The sequence below is a fragment of the Cygnus atratus genome, chromosome 8 (assembly GCF_013377495.2).
Source record: "Cygnus atratus isolate AKBS03 ecotype Queensland, Australia chromosome 8, CAtr_DNAZoo_HiC_assembly, whole genome shotgun sequence".
Lineage (NCBI taxonomy): Eukaryota > Metazoa > Chordata > Aves > Anseriformes > Anatidae > Cygnus > Cygnus atratus.
In genome coordinates, this window is record NC_066369.1 from 20796956 (window position 1) to 20818947 (window position 21992).

The 21992-nt window shown below is 39.6% G+C and overlaps 1 protein-coding gene and 1 long non-coding RNA gene across 4 annotated transcripts in view; one reads left to right on the forward strand and one right to left on the reverse strand.

Annotated features, from left to right (window-relative positions):
* The first annotated feature begins 58 nt into the window (after positions 1-58).
* Positions 59-18086, forward strand: LOC118243784 (uncharacterized). Of its 2 annotated transcripts, XR_004777325.1 has the most exons (10): positions 59-373; positions 3047-3156; positions 5323-5439; positions 7699-7883; positions 8866-9052; positions 10977-11070; positions 11439-11612; positions 13490-13627; positions 14344-14529; positions 16902-18086. It is a non-coding gene; the product is annotated as an uncharacterized LOC118243784 (long non-coding RNA). The 2 variants fall into 2 exon arrangements; XR_004777324.1 differs by lacking the exons at positions 59-373; positions 3047-3156; positions 10977-11070 and having other exon boundaries at positions 5329-5439.
* Positions 4129-21992, reverse strand: part of ST6GALNAC5 (ST6 N-acetylgalactosaminide alpha-2,6-sialyltransferase 5) — a 71192-nt gene continuing 53328 nt past the window's right edge. The window contains exons 3-5 of one of the 2 annotated variants that reach the window (XM_035538218.2): positions 18093-18502; positions 13081-13188; positions 4129-5637 (exon numbers count right to left, since the gene is read on the reverse strand). In XM_035538218.2, the coding sequence (XP_035394111.1) occupies positions 5406-5637; positions 13081-13188; positions 18093-18502 (750 nt within the window). In that variant the 3' untranslated portion in view covers positions 4129-5405. The remainder of the gene's footprint in view (positions 5638-13080; positions 13189-18092; positions 18503-21992) is intronic. The other variant, XM_035538219.2, reaches the window with a different exon arrangement.

A 21992-nucleotide genomic window follows, 5' to 3' on the forward strand; every position in this document is an offset into this window, starting at 1 on the left:
GTGGCTGCCCAGGGTGGGAGGGAGACCCATCTATGTCATGTATGTCCCATATATGTCATATATTGTGACATCTTCCTCTGGAATTCTGCTTGTAGCCGTATGGTGATGGAAAAGCTGATGATGTGTTCTCTTAACCTCTGTTTCCTGTGTTCTGATGGGTTCCTTAGGTAACAATCTTCTCTGTTATGCTGTGCTACCATAGCTTTTTTGGAAGTCTTTGAAGAGCGACTTTGCAAAACGAGCTGTGGAGCTCCAAGTGGACTCATCACCTGGATCTTGTCCACTTGCTTCAGAAAACACCGAAGAGGTGTGAATAGATTGGCGAGCCATGCCTTTTCTTACAAAAACTGCACTGCTTTTTAGCCAAGATAAGGTAAGTCTTTATGACTGCTAATTCTGTTCTGTTACAGCTTTTCATCTATTCATCTGGAATGTGCTAGGGTTACTTGTCTGTAGTTTCTTGTCTTTGTGTTCATGATTTCTGAAGACAACTTCCAACCAAATTACTCTGCAATGAGTAACGATATTGCATGTTGATCATCTGTTGAGTAGTTTCTCAGGCTTGCTCTGGTGTTAAAAGACAACATAAGAAACATTTTCACTTGTCTGCTGGCACTGAAAGAGTGTGTCCTATTAGAGCTGTGCTCTCTTGTACGCAGCTCTGGGAGGGGTGCCACAGAAGGGAAGGAGATGCTGGTTTGTGGCCTCTAGCTGCACACCGCAGTTCTTTGTGATACTGTGTTTGCCATGGAGCCTGTTCAACATTCAGCCATGATAAAAGTCACCATCTTTATTTCCACTACGATACTGAAAGTCCATCCTTACTGTGGTTAAATGACATTTGATGTTGCAAGTTTTGTTGTCGTTTTCATTGTAGAAAATGCTTTAAAATGTAGCAGTTATAACAGATATTCAGCATAAGCAGAGTTATTTTAGAGCCATTTTATCAAACATCCTTTGAGGCTTTTTTATTTTTCAGCTTCTGTCCAGAGAAATCTCTCACCGTCTTAGGCTTTTGTCCTTTCCGATTTCCCTGTTCTTTTTTTTTTCATTTTTCTTTTTTTCAGGAGACTGTGTTCTTCCAAAAAAATTATTTTTCCTTTCTGCTTATAAAATCTTGTGATATGTAAGGTATCCTGGCAGTAGGTAGCTGGAAGCTCAGAATTGATCAGTATTAAGTAATGTACCAGAAGTGGAAACCTCATAGAACCTGTAAGGTTTCTGTACTTTGTTCTTTTTTGCACTACATTTTTCCATCTTACAAATACTTTAACCGTTTCCATACCTATTAGTTTTTATATCCCTAAGGTATGTTTTTAATATAGATAGAAATTGCATCTCCTTGCATCAAATAAATAATTTTCATTATTCAGAGGTGATTTTCAGAATTTTTCAAAGAGTTTTTGTGGTGCATGCAATAGATCTATAGAAAATTGAAAAGAAACTTCTGCAGCACAGTGTTTGCTGTTGAGCCACAACTTTCCACTCTGTCAGCTTCAGCCTGACTTTGATCTTCCTGTTTCAGGGGAATATAGTTAGACAGCACAAACCATGCTCCATTGCCCATTTGGTAGATTCCCCTCACCTCATCTCCTCAAACTTACTGGCTGGGTAGTAATCTGCTCCATAGAAGTCTTGTATTTGGAATGTTCTTCCATCTATTTTTCTGTTGTTGTGTCCTTGCCTCCTGAGCGCTACCTAGATTAAAAATCACTTGATTTCCTAAGAAGTTTGCTTGAGAAGTACTGTAGAACAAGACCCAGGTAAACATATCCTGCAGAACTTTATCAATTTATACTTCTGTTTGTGTGTGTGTGTGTATAATACATGAAACATTGTGTGTTCTTTGAAGTCATGGTTCCTGACACAACTGGCTAGAGCCAGAGGTAGTTTGTCAGCAGACCTGAATCTCTTCTAAAAACAGGGTGCTAAAGCTGTAGTTCATATGTTTTTAAGTTATTTAACTTAGTGAGTAGTTACTTCTTATTAAGTTAAGTAACTCCTTTTCTCAGTTTTCCTCTCCAGGAATAGACAGTATTAACTTGTTGTTCTGAGGTGCTTTAAAACTCTGTATGGAAGGTTTTCTCAGGGGCATTGTGTCTTATTTTGTATAGTGATGCTGTTAGCTGGGTATTTTGCAACTGTGTTGTGCCAAAATAACAGAAACCAATGGTGATATTTTTCCATTCTTAGTTGCAGAGATTTTCTTTATCATTCTCAGCTCTCGTTCTCATTTGCACATGGCATGGCTTAAGAGCTATGGTTCTTCAAGATGAAAAATAGCTACTCTGTTGAAGCCTAACATAAAAGGATATAAGGTGTGCTACAAGTACAGAGCTAAAGTAACAGATCTTAAAACTGCTGATCTCTGTAAAAACTGTTTTGCAAGAATTTTTAATATATAAAATGATGCACAATGAAGCTCGTGAATTGATCAAATTATAGTGAGGAGTGTAAGATGACAGCATAAACTAGAGAATCCTGGTTGTACTACTTTGGCCTGACAAGATTTTATGTTGTAAATCTGTTTGTTTTATAACTAGGCCATAAAACCTTACTGCAGGCTGAAATGTAGCATAATATGATATAGTTGAGAATTTTGCATTTATAGAAAAATACATCAGTGATTTTTAAATTAAAATTGCAGCGTTTTAGAAATATTTTTTTTTGCACTCATAACTTGCACTTTCTGGACTGGATTTATATTCTTTATAAATCAGCGATCAATCCTATTTAAAACTTGCTGTCTTGGCTTCATCAAATTCCTTCTTCGGTAAGTCTTCTATATGCAGGTGTGACTTACTCTTACAAAAGACATCTTCGTACTTTTTTTAATTATGTTGGGGACCATGCTGAATCAGCATAGGAGTTTGATAAGAATAAAGTGAGTTTTGAGTTTGTTTTGTTTTTTAGAAGACTGGAAATGTTTAACGGTATCAACAACACATAATTATCAACAAAACCGAAGCAGGAATATTTACGATCCTTAGTTTCACTCTGTTGGAAGTTAGGAGATCTAATGTCAGTTTATCCCATGTTTCTTCAGAGTCTTAATATTTCATCTGATCTATGGGGTACTGACCAGTCTTTCAGACAGGAAACATGCATGTGGAGCACAACATATTCTTGAAAGTGTACATGGTCCTGCTGAATACTGTAAGTAGATCACACTGAGTAATCTATTTTAAAATGATCTATATTTAAAAATAACGTGACTAGCTTAAAACATCTAGCATACATATCCTGCAGCCCTTCTCAACTGATGTAAAAACTAACAGCTCTACTTTATAATGACAAGATCCTTTTATTATTATATAATAAAATAAGAAAAGGATGGTGGCATCAGAGTACCTCCTGCGATCTGTACCATCTCTTGCAGTCATATTAGAAATAATCTGTAAATCAATTTGACAGAGTTCCTCAATTTGAGTAATGCATGTTGGCTACATGCCCCAGTACACATGCTGAAAGGGATGTGCAAATTACCATAAGTTCAAAAGACAATTCTGTAGAATTTTTGTGAAATTAAGTGGAAGGAATAAAACACAATCAATGAAATAAGAAGAGTTAAACATCAGCTGGCAAGAGATGGTTACAAGTAATTGTCAGTAGGAGAGCTTTGCATTCACTTTGTGTGCTGAATGATGTTTCTTTTGATGAACTTTACACCACAAGAGGAGTTTAAAGGCAAAATAGGTTATAGTTTCTTACTCTGATCGCGGGGAGCACAGCAACAAGGAGAATGGCTTTCTGAGACCTGCTCTTCAGGTCCACACAGTATTAAAGGGGTAAACAAGGCATTTTACTGCACATTGTCACTAGAGAACCAAGGCATCTGCTGGGCAGCTGCAGCTATTGCTATGAATTTTGGAAAGAGGAAGTCATAACGGGTCATAATTGGGTTTAATTGACACTGAGTTTGGTCCCAGTTCCATGTACTGCCTCTGAGGTTGAGCTTGTTGGGCTTAGATGCTTCAAGGTAACATCTTTGTTTTAGCTTTATTTTTCTAATGAGAGACACCTTTTGTCACCTGAATTATATTGTTTCATGCAATAACTTCTTCAAAGTAATCAATAGGAGTAATTAAGAGATTTAATATTTGTGAGGCAAAAGGAAAAATAATAGTGTAACTGAAATGTTCTTTATTCATAAGCCAAGTATAACCCAGTAAGACACAGTGTGAGGTTCCATATACAGAGCTAGCATTGCCCACCCCCTCGCGTTTGCCAGGCTTTAGTACTTCACAAAGAAAATGCCAAGTGTAACTTGGCTGTTAGCAGGGGCACAATTTCATACTCGTGGAAATCCTTCCACATCTCACCTCAGTGTGATCCACGATCTCTGAGATCAGTGATCGTCTTGGAACAGTGGAAGGCATAGACCATACAGGTGTAACGTTACCATCTTTTTGGCTAGTATGGCTGATACTGTAGTACCTGGTGGTGCAGCTTCGTGATTTCAGAAGTTTGGTCATGTTGCTGCAAGCCGTTGTTGCAAACTGTTGTTGCCTGGTTTTGTAGCTTGTTACCTCAGGAAGGTTGCTCCTTCAGCCTCTTACAGGACGACAACAGGCAAAACAAAACGCAACCCCTCCAGCCTTAGTTGGTCTTCTTCATTGAGAACACGCTGCTATAAACAGTCATTTTTTGATGAACTTTGCCCTTCTTTCCCCACCTCTGATTAAAAACCAGCAGTTTGATATCACAGCAGAAAATTCACATTAATATCGAAAAGAATTTTCACTACCATTTTCATATTAACACGAGATGCCAGAATGTAAAGTTAGCTAGATCTGCACATGGGACCATTCTTGCTGTTAAAGGCTTTATGCTGGAATGGAGCCCAAAATTTTTAAAAGAAATGCAACATTTCCAGATCAAATATTAATTACATGCTATATAGAATCATATTTTTCAAACAAATCCTATAAATAAAAAGCTAGGCCTTTCAAACCATCAGCAATATTAATTCTGGATTTGAAAGATTATGAAAGATCAACAACCACAGAACTGTGAATTAGAAAAATACTGGCCTAGGTTGCGTAAAAACCTCCATTAAATAAATACTGTAAGTTTTCACTATGAAAATTCAGTGGTGTTGTACTTTAAAAAATCATAATGAATTAACCATCCCATTAATGATACTCAAATTGCTTTTCACAAGTCACATACACACACAGGAAGTTAGATGGCCAAAAAAGGCTATATACTGGATTAATACACAGTTCAATGGAAAGCACTCGATATACTCCTTCATAACTTCCTGACTGTTGTTGCAGTTTGCAGTTATCAGCTGCAAATCCTGTTACCCTTCTCCTCTAGGTTGCCTTGCTGTCCCAGAAGGTCCAACACCCTGACGGCTGATACAGGAGGTGATTGTGATTGCGGTCTTGTGCGCTCATCCCTCAGACCACTGGTTTAATCTCGGGGTGATTTACAGTAAGTGGTTCTGGTTTCCAGTCTGGTTGGAAAAAGTGAATATTGAATGTCCGTGCCCAGTTCTCAAACACTCGTTTCTCTGTGATGAAACGATGATGACTGCCCTTTCGTCCCCGCTCATGTGAAATGTACATTGTGCACTCGTCGGGTCCCAAAGGTTCGTAATAATGATAAGGTACTGAAAGATGATTAGGATCCCTGTGGGAGAAAGAAAATAGATGGAAGCCCCAGATGTTCTTCTTTACTGATTGAAAAGATATTATCTTTAATAAGCCGATGGGCTCAAATCCACTTTTACTCCCAGCTAAACCATATTTCTAGGTATCTGCATTTTTCTTGAATATTTAATACATCAGAATGTGGCAAAGGCTTTTCCTTTGCTCCTTCTTTTAATCTCTTCCTCCCAGTTAAACAAAAGACAGCAGTAGCTCAGAAACAAGGGAGAGTGCTGCAGGGCTGTGTTACTACTCTAAAATTTGAAGCAAACTGCTTAAGAGATTTATATCTCGATAGTGATTTGTAAAAAGCTTTGGAGAGGTATTTACTGAAATGGCGGAAGAAAGGGAAGGGAAAGGTAGAGAGGAGGTGATTATCTGTGTCAATGCAGTTCAGTTGAACACTCACAGCATGGTGCACCAGGATGTGAGCGCACAACTTCAATGAGCACATCTGCATGCCAGGTCACTGATACAGCCCACTGCTGCTGGCCTTACAATCAAACATCAAATGCACAGGTGAGTTATTTTGGATTTTATAATGGCACCTTTCACATATCTAAGCTAAAAACTGAAGTCATTCACCCACAGTACCCTTCTGCCCTTGTGAGCCCATCAGTGTTAACCAGTAGGAGATGCTGTACTCGTGTGGTGACAGGTAGGGTATGCTGAAGACCCATTAGATAGGTAGGATAAAAATTATTTCAGCAGTTTTAACATCCATGTTTTGGTGTTGCATTCTGTAAAAGACACATGTATTATGTTTATAATGTAGTAAGCCACAATGGTTCATTCTTTTTTGTCTTATTCTCTATATTAAACTATACCCATTATGTTTTGCTTTGAGCACAGGCTGACAGGACCTCATCCAACTGTCTCTGTCATTAACTCAAAGAGAGAGAACTGTCCCTGACAGAATGACCCAGTTGTACCTATCTCCGCAGTTACTACCAAGAAACTATTTTGTAGTGGCAGAAAAAAAATAACAAAAAGTTGATCAAAACACTGCCATTTAGTAAAGCCTTGGAACTGCTCTATATTAAAACCTGAGCTGAGTAAGAACCACTGTACAGAGCAAAAATTCAGAGCTGTCATGGAGATTCAGGGCTGTCAGCTCTAATATTGAGTTGATCATTTTCATTTTGAAGAGCTAATATTTAAGCTCAATTTCAATTGAATGCATCCACAATCTGTCAGCATTCTGTCTTGGTCATTATTTTTACTGTGTAATTCTGTCACCTACGCAGTTCTCTAATTCTTCTTATTTTACCATTATCCATATTGTATATGCAGTGGTAATGTATGATATTACTGCTGTTTTCCATTTGTACTGTAGATTAATGTTTTAATTCAATCAATCTAGCTTCCTAGTAACACAACAGGGTGATCAATCTTACAACAACAGAATAACAATAAAATTACATTTGTGGAGTAAGATGGATTCTAAATTTGCTGTATATATTCTCACTGGAATACATAGGAGAGTGAAAAATCTTTTAATACCTCACTTACAGAATGTATATCTTTAATGTAAAAATATACGCTTTTATATATATTTAATACATTCTTTTTAGCTTTCACTATTAGATCTCAGTCTTCAGTTACATTTTCTTATAGTTCTTTTTTTATATATTGGAGCTTTTATTATAATTTCTTAAATTAATCATTTGTTTGCTTACTGTAAATCTAACAAGATACATTTGGATGTGATTTATGCTTTCTTAAGAACTACTGAAAAAAACGGCATCTGCCTCTCATTTAGACTGTTCCTTTCCACACTGTAGCCGGATTTTACCCATGTGTTCTCAAGGGTAAACCTATATTGCTTGGTGGAAATTTACGGCTTTAAAATTAGGATTAGTAAAGTTGAAATCTTATTTCCAACTGACTTTGAATAAATGCAGTCACAGTGGAAATAAGTTAACTGCTAAGGCCCCAGTACTGCACAGAGACCCTGTTAAGGCTGCTGGCCCTGATGTCTCTTCACCAGTTTAGTTACTGTTCCCCCCTTGTTGTGTTTTTTTTTTTTTTTTTTTTTTTTCAGGCCTGAGTTGGGTTTGCAGAACATGAACTAGAAGAGCAAAAAAAAGCAGGAAATAACTCTCTTTGCGTCCCATCCCTATTCCTTTGCTGTACACTGAAATTAACAATGACTTGTTGTGAGAACTTTGGAATCAGATTTGCCTCAGAGGATCTGGAGGAATGCTGCTCATGGTTTTTCTTCCACAGGTACAGGGGGTGGGTCTGTCAGAAGGAAGAAGGAAAGAGAGAAGGCCTGATAGTGGTCCTCTCTCTTATCTCTGGCTCTGATGATGTAGTATTTACCTAGGGTTACACTTTTCCTAGTGCCTCTTTGAAGCAACATTTTGAAGCCTGTACCTTACAGTAAGTGCTTTCTTATCAATATTCTACCAATGGATTTCTTTAGCAAAGGATTTCCCTTCTGAAGACAGGGATTCCACGTTACATTAAAATTCCAAAGTTAAAACCAGAATATCCCAAGTGGATACTGAAGTATCCACCCAAGTACCCCTTAGCTTCGGGCTGTAGTGGGTTGCTGTATTTTGTGCACTGCCCGATGGGTGCTGTCAGGAGTTGCGTGCAGGCTCATGGGCTGAACCAGAGGCAAATTCTAATACAGAGCCCAAAATGCTGATGGCTTTAACCAGCTCCAGGATTACTCTGCAGCAGACTGAGGTTTTTGAGGCTAAAAGTCCAAATGTGTTTGGCTTTATGAACACTGAAAGGCAGTTACGTACTTAGCACTTTTTGTCTGAAGTTTTTTCCCCTTTGTGGGAGTTCTGGATTCCCCCAGATTTCATGCTAGTAAGGTTTGGATTTGAATACTGGCTTGGGTAACTACACCATAGCCAAAATTAACTGTACTGTGTTATCTTCTAACTCTGCAATTAGCTTGTGTCACCAGCGAATGAAATGCATGAGTAATTTCTATACGGAAATTGCTTGCCACCTCATTTATTAACATTAAAACAGATGCTGTTTTATCACTGACTGATACTGGACATTAATCAGTATTTTGTCAGACTTCACATGCATATTAATATCACAGCTGGGAGGAATCTAGGGAAGATCCTTTGTAAAATATACTCTACTTCCTGCCTAATAGCCTGCCAGCACAGCAATAGTGTAAGTGCTTGTACCCAGTGTCAGTCATCTACTGTTTGCCACTTCAGTGCACATTTTCCCACAGATGGTATCCACCCACAGTGAAAGCTGAAAATACAGCAAACAGTGTTTGCCTCAGAAGAAACAAGACAGAAAAACACGGCCATCCCATTCCATGTTCTGGTCAGCCTCTCCCTTTACATACAGAGTGATCAACCTACTAAAGCTATATGAACTTAACTTGCGGTGTCAAGAAATTCCTGTCTTCAAGGGTGAGTAAGATGTAATTAACACGTTGAGTGATGGGCAGCATGCTATGACAATACTATGAAGGTTTCTGGATAACTTTTTGCCTTTTATTCCTAGGATCCCATTTCCTTGACATGTATTCTATCCCAGTTTTCCAAACCATTTATGCATTTTGTTATTAAGTTATCAAGGTAATGAGGTGAAATGTGTGTATAACGACTAAAAGGCATGGCTACCTCCCATACAGTTTATACAATCCTATGAGCATCAAGCCCTCCATAAGCCCCAGCAAATCTAACTAGCAACAACTGCTTCTTTGCACTTGATTTAAAACCGTTGAAAATGGAGAGAGGGAGGTAAGAAAACACTAGATTTAAAAGCTGTACCCAAAGGAATAAATTAAAGGATTTCAAATGCCAATTTTCAGGCAAATTATCGCAGATGGGAAATGGCCTGGCAGTCAAATGAGGATTCTTCATAGGAAAATGATCTGGTTCCATAATTGGAAGAAAAAATACTCCTATCAGTTAAAATAAGCCTCAGAATTAAGCTTTAAGTTTCTGCGAGTTCCAGAAGGCCCATGAAGGCAGGGAGGTAAGAGAGGGGAGGTTAAAGAGGGTTCTTCAACACCTTGAATTTTCCTTGTGTGTGAAAACCCAGAGATACCTGCAAGGACCCAACCTGCTGCAGCTAATCCAACAGACGGGGGTTGGCATTATTACAAAATGCATTAAGATTTGTCTGTGTCCTTCCCACATACGCTGCTGAGCAGCCACAAAGAAAAGCAGCAGCACTGCAGCTCCTTCAGGAATTGTGGTGCTATCTGGGCTCCACAATCTGGCTGCTGATGGAGGGAGAGTAGCAAGAGGAAACCTCGATGTCCCAGTCAGGGGTGAGTCCTTCCATGTGCATACAGCAGATTGCTGAAGGCTGCTCAGGGAGGGAAACCTTTCCTACCTGGGGCACTAGTTTTTACTCCAGTAAAAGCCAGGAGTGGGTTCCTGGGCACTGGAAGAAATACAGCAAGATGACTGGTTTGGTGGCAGAAGAGCGAGAGGTGCACACTCTCCAAAACATTTGTAATGCGCATGCAAACATAGGCTTTCATCTTATTCTAGAATGTGCAAGACAGACGTATGTAACAGCACGAGAGCAATATCAAAGCCATTAACCCTTAGAGCAGTGTAAATCTGTAGCCAAGTAAAGGGATTCAATATTACATACAGCTTTGCTGCATGGTACTAGGAATTTATAATAATCAGGTCACCAATTCCAGTTCAACTATAAAATCAATGTCCAGTGAAAGTAAATAGAAATGAATCTAAAACACGTTGTTGCAATTAATAGTGACAAATCTTTTTAGTCTCTAGTGCAGACTGCTTCACTAGACTATTTTTCCTGCATGGGTGGAAAGCAATTTGGTTAATGATCTTAAGCTAATAATTTGTAGCAGATTCAACAGTATGATATTCATGATACCTTTGAGGTGTCCTTCACGTTACAGATGTGATACTAATTTAATTCCACAATAGTGATCACCCACACTTTTTACTTACTCCAGAGATTAAAACTTAAAAAATAATGGATATCTGCTGGAGTTGTAAATCTAGTGATATTAAATTTGAGTAGAAACTAGAATACTGATAAATATATTTTAAATCTTAATGGTTCTTCAGCTGCACAGCAAGTAAGATATACTTTGACCTATACCATTTCATACATACATGAGAGAAGTAGGGTGATTTTTGTTGCCTCTTTTATAATGTTTTTCGATGCGGTAGATGTGTGTTTTGTCTGAGTGCAAAGCAGGGAAATCTGGCTTAAAGTACAGCTGTTTACAGATTCTTTCTTTCTTTATGCTATTTTGGTTTGTTGTCTTATTTCTTTGAAAGGAAGCACTGTTTAATGAGCGGCTGAAGAGCAAACTAAGTTTAACTTCATTTATAGCAACAGGTTCATTTCACAGATCTTCATGGATAGCATCTTCTAGGCATGGGAACTACAAATTTCCCCTTCGTTGTCTGGGGAATAAACCACTTAAGTAAGCACATTTTATATTATTTTGATTAAGAAATGACCTTCTAGCATTTTTAATGACCAAGTGAGCCTTTAGATTATGATTTGTTATCCAGGCTATAAGCATTATTACATTTATTGACAATAGAATTGATTGCAGCACTTATGTGTTATAATTTAATATTACATCCATTTGATTTCAGTGTGTCAATTCTGTGAAAACCTTTTGTATGGTCTCAGTTACAATTTTAGTCTCTCTCAAAGAGATGATTTTGTTTGTTTTTAAAACCAAGCATATGCACCTAAACTAATCTGATTTTGACAAGGAAGCTGGCCTGAAAAGTTAGCAATTCAATGTAAAGCAATGCTCACTCCTAACTTCTCCATTTTTAGATCGCTTATTTAAGAATTACTTCCATGTGCCACTGGAATGCAGCCACTTCTGCAGTAAGACAGACCAGCCACTTACAGTGATGCCAGGGACATAACCATTCCAGAACAGAAACTGAAGAAGTGTGTCTTGGCAAATTGAACTGACAGGGGAACTGAAACGCTGTGCTGTGGAAGGTATTTATGTTGCCTGGAATATCGGAACTAGTTTGTTATTTTCCTTGGAGAATTCACGATGAAATCTGGCAGTACATCACAGCATTTATCATCTGTATTTTGTTATAATTTGTAGAAATTCTCACAAAGTGGAATTTAGTGTTGACATTTTATACTATAATTTCTTCAGGGATTTCAACTATTTTGTGCCCAGGATAAATGCAGATTTTTGAATGATCCTTTTTAGTGCTCAAAAGAAAGTCAAAGCACTCCTCTTCTTAGTGATAGATGAGCTAACCTGTCACTGCAACAGTTCTCTCCCCTTTCCCCTGAAAGGCATCTTGAATTAGTCAATGAACCAAACTTCAGTGAGATCATTACATTTGCAACAAAATTCAGGCAAGTACCTCTCAGTGAGAGGGCTTTGTGAACAGGGGATGAAACGTTGCACTGATGCCACGTTCCAGACTGTGACTACCAGCTCCATGCATTGCTGGATCGATCAGTTGGCAGTGCAGCTGGCCTCAGGCCTAGTGGGGTGGGCACACAACCACATTTTTCAGAAGGCCAGAGTACTAGGCCTAGTTATAGATGGACAGATGATACTTAAATCAGTGTAAAGACTGTTGGTGTAAAACACATCTGTATGAGCTTATACCAGGTTAGTACTTTGCATCATGTGAATAACGAGGGAAGGGGAGGTCTGCTTCCCTACCTCTGTGACCCCTAGTAGGAAACCCTAACTGGCACCTCAGGTCTGGGGCCTGAATAGGGCTGGGCGTGATGTAGCTGGAAAATCTGCACAAGCTGTTACTGTGTACAACAGCGTGAACGGGGTCACAGCTTCCACTGACAGAATGTGTGTGCTCTTTCCACCACTTGTAGCCCACACCCTGCATGACCAAAATGGGTGATTACAGGACTGATTATCTAGTCTGCAGGCCCAAATTCTGAGGTGGTTCTGTTGTTGTTGTTTGTTTTGATTTTGGTTGGTCGGTTGTTTTTGGTGGGGATTATTTAGGAAACCAGTTAATTGGCAGACTGGGATGTATGTGACATAGGAACAATGAGCTTAACTTTCGTTGTATAGAAAGTTAGTTTAGAAACTAGTCACTGTAATAACTCCATTTCTCTATTAATTGTGGCGGGAACCTTTAAAAACAAGTTAGAAGTAATATTTTCCAGTATTCCTTTTTTCAGATTAATTTCATGCCAATTATTGCATTACTTTTAGCTGATAAATATTCAGAGACTAAAAGAAACCAACAAGATGGATTAATTCTCCCACACTACAAACAATTTTTTTTTTAAATATTTTATATAACATAATTAAATGCTGTTTGTTGCTTTCAGAATCAGATCTTGGGACATGTTAATTAATTGCTTTAAGAGGACGGAAAACATGTTTCAGAGAAAAAATTAAAGACTCAGATATTTATCTGTAGCGTTCAACCTTGTTGACTAGTAATGGTTCCAAAATAAATCCTACCTGCAGAAATCCGGTGGCACCATGCCATAAACATTTATCCTGTCACAGAGCTCTAATGCGATAGTCATTGTGAACCAGCCCGTGCTAAGCCAAGTGTTGGATATCTTCCTGAAAGCAAAAACATAATTAAGTTTCTAGGCTGCCAAGTAATTCTTGAGATATCTGAAACAATTTCTGGGCATTTCTTTCATTCTTGTGAAAGGTTATGAAAATTGGGCAACCAAGACTCGCTTGCTCATTCATCTTTTAACAATTTTACTAGTGTCTTCTGTCAGTAGACTAATTACGCAGAAATTGCCATTGCTGTAATTAATTTTGGGCACAGCAATGTTAATATTTAGCTGACCTTTTGGTAAGTTTACCTTAAGTTACTGAAACTTCATGTCCTGTATTTATATTCTTCTGCTAGTAATGTACTGGGAAAACACCACCCATCTGTAATCACTTAATGGAATTTGTACGCTAAATAGTCAGGAAGACATCACAGGGGATAAAGAGGACTGCTTAAAATGCTACGTGCCACGGCATACAGCGCCTGTCTGCCGCAGTAAGTGATGGCCTCAAGTGCTTGATCTCATCACCTTTCCTCACACCTTGGTCCACAGTTTGGTTTCTAGAAGCTCCCAGCCCCTCACCATGACTGCTGGCAGGAAACTTTGTTGGCTGCAGCTATTCCCTGGGAAACCTTCACCTAGGCCCTACCCCCCCGCCTGTCCCAAGTCCCATTCCCTCCTGGTGGGCCCTTTGAATTTGACTGCCAAGTGCTGCAAGGGAGCCCTCCAAGGCAGTTCCTTTCCTGGCCTTGTCTGCAGGTTGGGAGACATCTTTTAAAAGAAGCACAACTGATCCTAGCATTATATATGCAAAATTAGCCCATATCTTCACGTAATCTCTCACAGATCTAAGAGATTTACAACCTGTGCTTAAATTGCACTGTATCATGGGTTCTTACCTGCAAAATGGCATCAGTAATGATGCTTCTTTCTAGCACTTGCTCGTCACTGCTGTTCATTGTGTAAGAGCTGGCTGCTATAATGGTTACGGGTTGTCTGGCACATGCACTGAAAGCCCCGATCCTGTGTTAAGTTCCCACGCTGTCCCTATGCCTGGGGAGAGCTGGCTGTCTTGGAACAGGAGTACCAAGGACATGCCGGTGAGGAGCACATCTTAAAGACACAATTGCATATTTAGGGACAGCCCTGCAGGACCAAGTCAGGCACCTCTGTTAGAAATGGGGTGACAATCCTCAGCTCTCTTCTGCAGGTGGGTATTTGTCCCTGATGCAATGCATTCAGAGGTCTCCTTTGAAATACTACTGAAGAAGGAAAGAGTAGATCTCCCTGATGGCTACTTACTCATCTAGAAAAGTCGTGCAGGAAGAAGTTCAAACTCAGCAGCGTTCCAAAAAGATGGGCGTAGATTCCTGACTTCAGACTGTCACAGTGACTGGTGAGTCTCCTTCCATCTCTTACTCAAGCTGAGGCATTGCAAGTGCTAAGTGTGCAGGCTTGTGTCAGGTAAAATGTTGTGAGCCTTTAAGGTTTGAGGAGTGCCTTGTACTGAGGTCTCCTGTTTCCTCAGTGAATTAAGACTATTGCAAATTAACAAAAGAAGTGGTGGTATCCACATCTGCTGTTAAAAGGGCACTTCTAAACATAAGGGTATTCTTTAAACAGAAATGCCTAGAGGATGCTGGGGAGCCTGTGTACTTTGCCCTGTCCTTTGCTGGTTACCTGGTAATGTGTAAGCTCCCAGAATGTATGTCTTTACTGCTCCTGATGTGCAGGCTTTCTGGCTAAGCTAGCATTTGGAGAATAACTGATTTAAGTATCTCATTAGTTCCAATTATGGGGCTTTATTCTTATCTGCATTTGCACTTAAGCTTTTTTTCTTTGGCGGGGGGAGGAGAGGGAAGAGGAGGACAATTTATCACAATGTAGTAGCTGGGTCGTAAGCTCAGCAGAGGCCTTCAGGCATGGCAACAATACAAAACAGTAAATAATTTCTGGCTCAAAATTATTAGGGAAGGGATGGGTAAGGAAAAGCCTAAAAAATTGCTTTCCTGCCACTTGAGAGTTTCTGAGCCTATGAATCACCAGGTAGTTTAGGAACATACTCAGGCTAGTATTTTGGAGCTTGAACAAGGCGTTGTTCTAGGTGCCTAAGACCTTGCATCCAGAACTGAGGGAGCGTTGCACTTAGACCACGACCTAGGCTCTGCACACATCAGAAAGCTAGCTAGACTGTCTGCTGGGTTAGTTTTCTTTTTGCTTACACACACTTATTTTGCAATTTGGTGTTTTCAGTAAAGCGGAGAATAACTGAATTTAAGTAAGCTTAAAAGCCAAACAATAGAATAAAGATTTAAAAGCATACTCAAGTACTACTTTGGCCTCTTTAAATACCATGTCTGTAGGACAGCAATATAGAAACAGGGTTACAATGTCTTGCCTTTTCATAAACGATCTGAACAAGATTCCAACAAAAGAATACTGTTTTTATACCTAATCAGCTGTAATGAAAGAATATGAAGAACTGTCATGTGCTTATTAGGGGAAATTATCAGATATTCTTTTATATGATGAACTAACACACTGTGCTGATAATTCTGTAGTGCACACTAAATTACAATTAAAGGCCTTTCTGCTCCACCAAAATCTCATTTATAATCTCTATGGAAATACTCTTCCTGCAGTTATTTCATTTATGCTTCCTTTATCTAATTACTATAATATTGGTTCTGAATCATATTTTCTTAATGTACCCTTATTCAATTATAAAGTTATTTTCAAGTACAGTTACTTTATAATACCAAGTATATTGCTCTGCAGCCTTTGTCGTTCACTGTACTATTTAATTGGCAATGTTTTCTGAAGGTTTTCCTTCTTTTCAAAATCAGCTTTTTATTGTAAAGCACAATACATCCAATTACCTTTTTTCTCATCATTTTCAAGACAGAAAGGAATGGTTTGATTATTGCACCCTTGCAATCAGATTTCTCTCTCCTTTTGTTTTTTTTTTGGCAGGCACTTACGTTGAGAGCTCAGCAGAAACCTCCCAGGGAACAGCATCATCCTGGGCTGTACAATGTTCTGCTCCTGCCCCCACAGCTACATAAGTGTTCTTCCCTTACAAAGTCTTTCCTACCCCTGTTTCTTCTCATCTTTCCCTCTTTTCCTGTGCTTCCTATTCATTTATTTTCATCTCCCATTTTAACCTTCTTAGTCCTTCAAGTATGCTGTATGTAGCCTCTAAAGCAGTGGTTCCTATACAGCAAAGCCTGCAATTTCTTAAATGCAACAGGCACTGTTCATGAACGAGGCTGAGTTTTGATAGATCCAAGTGCCATTATTCATGCTGGGAGTTCAGGGTGCCCACGACTGAGCCCACTATAAACTTGTTATAACATCATTAATGTCTCAGACTCCTTGAGAATGTTTCAGGAGCCAAGACTGGGCCTGGTGCCTGTGCAGAAAAAGAAATGCCTTCATCCCATGCTTAGCTGTAGGCCGCCTGCTCCAGATCGGTAATACAGAATTAGAAAGCAGCAGCACAGCGAGAGTCAGGAAAGGAACGGGACCCCAGCTCCTCATGGCAGAACCGGCCAGCTCTTCCTCAAAACTTGGGACTGCCAGCAGTCCCACAGTGAGAGAGTCAGCTGGGGCAGGAGGAGGCAGTGTGCATGCCTTGGGCGCAGGCTCTGACCCCTAGGGCTGGTGGTAGCCATTTACAGCTTTACCACAGCTTTGTGAATTTTAATGCTTTTGTAAATACTGGCCATACAGATAATCCTTTGCATTTTTCTTGCTTAATTCCCACAGATTATAACCTTCTCACTTTGCTCGGCTCTGAGTGAACAACTCTGGCAGAAAATCACAAGCACTGTTTTGGGGATGAAGAGGAAAGGACCTTTAACAGTAAGAAACTGAACCAGTTACTGCGTGCTTTAGTGTTAATGTGAGCCGGTCAAGTATTTGGATACTTAGTTTGATCCACTGTAACTGAACTGTGCTCTGCAAGCAAAGCACATGGGATATGACAAAAGACAGCAAACGCCAACCAAAGATGCAGTCGCCATCAGCTAATAGGATACAAGAATTTCATGTGCCACTGGCTCTGCCTCTGACAAGTCTGTGCCCTCGAGCCCTCTGTCCACAGAGGATTGAGCCCGGCTTCAGGCTGTGGTGTATATGTTTTTGTAAAGTTAGAGAATTTTACCATGAGTTACTGCACAATAAACCTACATTTGTACTGAAGTGGGGACCCTGTTCCATTTTTTACAGCTGCATATTTAATATGTAAAAAAATAGGAGTTCATTAACAATAAATGTCTAGGAAGTCTTTGGCTTAAATGCCCATTTTCAAACATTTTATATGAAAATACTCAAGTCCTGCAGTGGGTCACTTATTAAAAATTTGATTTGAAGATCAGCCTACAAGTCATAAACAGTCTCATAAAGATGTAACTATTGTAATAACTTTCCTTTTCCCAGTTGGAAATATAAGATGAACTCCTCTGAAGCACCTAATGTATGACTAATGTTTATTTGTATTACAAGAAGCTTTACAGCTGCAATGTTCCAAGAAAGCTTAAATTCAATAAACAGCTATTATAATTCATAGAACGGTGGCATTTCCTCCGTAAGAAAACATAACCTATCCATTCTGATTTTTCAGAATCAAAAAAAAAAAAAAAAAGGGAAACTTTCAGGTATATTACCCCAAAGTGAGATTTAAACAGCTCCTAACTCCTTGGCTATATATAAAGTACAGCCAGACTCTGGTATTCTAAGTTGATGCGGCAATACTCCACAAAAATTATTTTGATGCATAATTTTTCCTTATGTTACAAGTGATGTTATTTGGCCTGTTATACCATATTACAACTCATGCAGCAGAGGATTTAATGGGTGTGATAGTCCCTCTGAGCAGATCTGAAATTGGAACATATAAACTACATTATTTTTCTACTGTATGACTTCCCCCAAATGTATCCACATAAATTTTCTCACCTGTCTTTCCCAGTTTCTCGTTTAAAAAGGTCATCAAATTGAAGCATCTTGTGGCGAGAAATCATATATGCTTTTAATTGAGGCAGTATCTGATTCATCAGCTGCAGGTTGTTGTATACCAAGCCTTTACCATCTCTCCTCATGTAGCTGCTAGGACCCCAGAAGATAAACACAGCACCATGGCTCATATTTAAGAGTTCGTTGCGATTTCGCAAAATCCTCTGAATACTGGAGTGTGCAATGACTCGAAGGCTCGTTTTGTTTCCAACATCCTTTCCATAACCTCGAGTAGGTGCATCATTCATTCGTATTACGCACTCTGTCTCGTCGATTCTGTCACCTTGTTTACTTCCCAGAAGGTGTCCAGAACTGGTTACCAATGCACAGCTCTTGCAATGCATTTTTAAAGGCTGCAAAGACATACATACTCGAAATTAGCTGTGAACACCTTCCCATTCACTACATGATAACTGTAACTAGTATTTTACATACACATGGAATATTTTGCAACAAAAATCTCAGAGGACTTTATATAAAATGTCTCTCAGCATTCTTCCCAAATAACTGGAACATATTACACGTACCTTTTATAGAGGGGGAAAAATGTGTGTAACCCTTAAAGTTCTTCCGTGGAATTGAATCCACTGTTTAAATCCTCCCTTCCACTGCTGTTTAACCTTCACATATAGTAATGACAGTGGCTTCTAAACTCTTCACGGCTTGCATAGCATTGTACTTCTTCTACTTGCTATAAACGAGCTCTAATTGGAGTATTTCTGATTTCTCCTCTTCCAATTTTTGCAGGAAATAAGCATTTGTAAGTCCTGGTAAGCACAAGTGTGAATAGCTTTTCAACCCTAGGGTCAGGACATTTTGCTAAGGGAAGAGAATTATACCTTGGTCTAATCCTTCCGCACCATTTCCAGATCAGTGCCATAACCACTGCACTGCTCTCATACTTCTGTTGTGGTTCTACAGTCAGAGCTGGTCATTAACGTCTGCATATCTTTTACATGACAGTGAGGCAGCGCACTGAACTTTTCCTAGCTTGTCAGGTCACATTTGAAGGTTAAACAATAAAATGGAACAGGAGCTGCCTGTTCAGTGAGTGGCTGACCTAATAGAAGCGTGAGACTAAAACAAGCTTTCATGAAAATGCATTATAAACCATACAACTGAATTAAATAAATAAATACATACATAAATAAATAAATATATAAACAAGAGGAGTATGTAAATAAGTTTATCTGCTGCCCAGCATGAGAACTGAAAAGGAGCAAAGGGTTAACAGAATCCCCAAAGTGCTAATTTCCAACAATACAGCAAACAGAGGTGAAGAATGGTTGAAGGTGTGCCTCCGTGATCCTCTATGAAACCGTATCTTGCAGCATCTAAGGCTAGTAAGACCAAATTACAGACTATACATCCTATGCAGGGAGAAGGTAGTAGCCTGACTTGCTGTCCTGACTTGGCATGCTCGTGTTTCTTGCCAGAAGAGACAAAACAAACAACCAAACCAAACCAAAACAAACAAAAAAACTGAACAACTGAACTATGGTTACTGAGATTATAGTTAATGATGAAAATAAAGATGATAGACAGCCTCAGGGAACAAGCTCAGTCAATCAAAATGACTGTGAACCAAAAAGCCTGGGGTTCTAACACCTTCCTGGTGAGTACTAGATTTGTTTAATTCCAGAGGCTCCAAGTCAGACACGCAACACACTGGGAGCAGTCATCCCCTGCACTAGGCGCTGGCCTGACCCAGCACTACTTGTTGGCTCCGAGTTCTACCAACCTAAATCCACCCCGACAGCACAGGCTTCGGCACCTCTCCAGATCAGATCCCGTGGCTCTCCCTGGCAGCTCGTTGTTTGTGCCACTACAAACAAAACTCGTGTGTCACCAGGTGTACACCTGATGGATTTATAGATGAGGAGCAGTTAGTACAGTGGCATATAATTATACTTAGTATCGACCACATACATGTAGGCAATAAATAATTAAATCAGTGTGCTATGGTGCACAGCTAAAAAAACTCTAAAGGTCAAAACAAGACAGAGCCTAGGTCTGAGATCATCTTAATGCCCTGTTTGCAAATACTTCAGCATCCAGTATTTGAAGGAGTTGCTTTATTTAAGTAATGTTTTTAATTCTGAAGGAAATAAGGGGTTGTAGTTTGAGCCTGTTTTCTATGAGAATAGCTAATGCGTGATTAATTAAAAAAAAAAAAAAGACAAAAATAACTAAATTATACCATTTCTTCAGCGATACAACCAGTAAGCTTTGGGTCTCCATCTCCCCAAACAACAACGTCCTTTTTCTTTCACATACATGGACTGTAATCCAGAGCTAATGATATGAGTAGAAATGTTCATGCTTTTGTGAACCAAGGTTTCTAATGCAGTATTTACATGCATTTTTCCTTCAAGCTTTCATCTGACACTTTGATAAATTACCTAGCAAAAGGCTCTAAGGTGAACTAGCTTCTCCACCATCATGCATGGGAAAGCAAGATGAAGTGCTAATGAGGTTAAAGGAAATATAGTCGGCACCAGTGTTAATCACATGGGTTTGAATATCCACATTGCGAGACATTTTCTAAAACAATCTCTGCTGGTTTCTGGCCTACTGGGCTACACGTTACTTGTTTCTTTTAAAAGTCCGCCAGAGAACGTCACTTGTGAGGAAACGAGGGTAACCACAGTGAAGCTGTTGAAACACTTTTTTTGTGGGGTGAGGAGGGAAACATCAACATTTGCTAGATGATGCACATTAACACTCCCAAAACATCTGTCCCACGTCTTGTTTGAAAATGGTTCCTTTTGGGAAAAGGTCTTTGGACTGAAGCATTCAGGTATTACCCAGCTAATGCTTCAATGATGCATGGGGGCTGATAACTTGCGCCTGCTCCGGGCAAGTCATTTACACTCACCTCACTGAGTCTTTGAGTCCGAATCTACAAAACTCACACCTAAAATTGTCAGGGGCATTCACAGCCAGCAGCCACAACATTCTCATACCACTTGTCTCTAAGGCCCTGACAATATTGAAAGCAAGGCAAAAAAACCTGTTGGCTGTAATATCATTGGGAAGGCAGTGGTTGCACCAGAAATGTCATCTACTTAAGCAACAATAATGGAGGCACAAGGCATTGCTTTGGGATTGATGGCCAGCTGGGAAAAGTTGATGGCCTGAGAATAACCAGGGGCCATTAAGCCAGAAGAACATTAAGTCCACAGAAAGCTCTCTGCTAAGGTAATTATTACAGTGATATGTGGAAAAAAAAGCAAGCCAAAAAAAGCAAACCCATAACATACGAGTTATATTTTAGGTAGGCAATGCAACCCTTACTTCATTAATCTTGCTTCAAAATGCCCAGAAAAGTGAGAGGTAGGTGAGTTTTATGGCACCTCTATTAGCTACCTTGAAACATAACACAGAACACATGTAAAAGCTGCTGCCATTTAATGGCACCCGTCGTCACCAGCAATAAGCAGCTACATTTTCATGTGTACCTGAAGTACACCGACAGCGCCTTGCACACAGTGCATGTGGCCACTTCTGCAGCACAAGTCAGTCGTGTCAACACGCTGGCCACTTAGTGAATGAGCCAAGTAGCAGCCAAACAAACTGCCTCAATTTTCTCTCTTACTTCCAGTCAACCAAAAATACACAGGGAGAGAGGGGAAAAGGAGATTACAAGAAAGCAAGACGAGCAAGATGATCCTGTGCTAGTACCCCAGGAGCTGGCAAAATGAGCCAGTGCTTTTCCCTGATAGAAGGGCTGTCCCCAGTGAAAGAAGGGTGCAAGGGAACTTGCCAGGTTCTGGTAAACCCCATAACAGCCCCGTGGTGGCCATGACAACTGAGCGCAACCTGGCACAACTCTAAGTATCA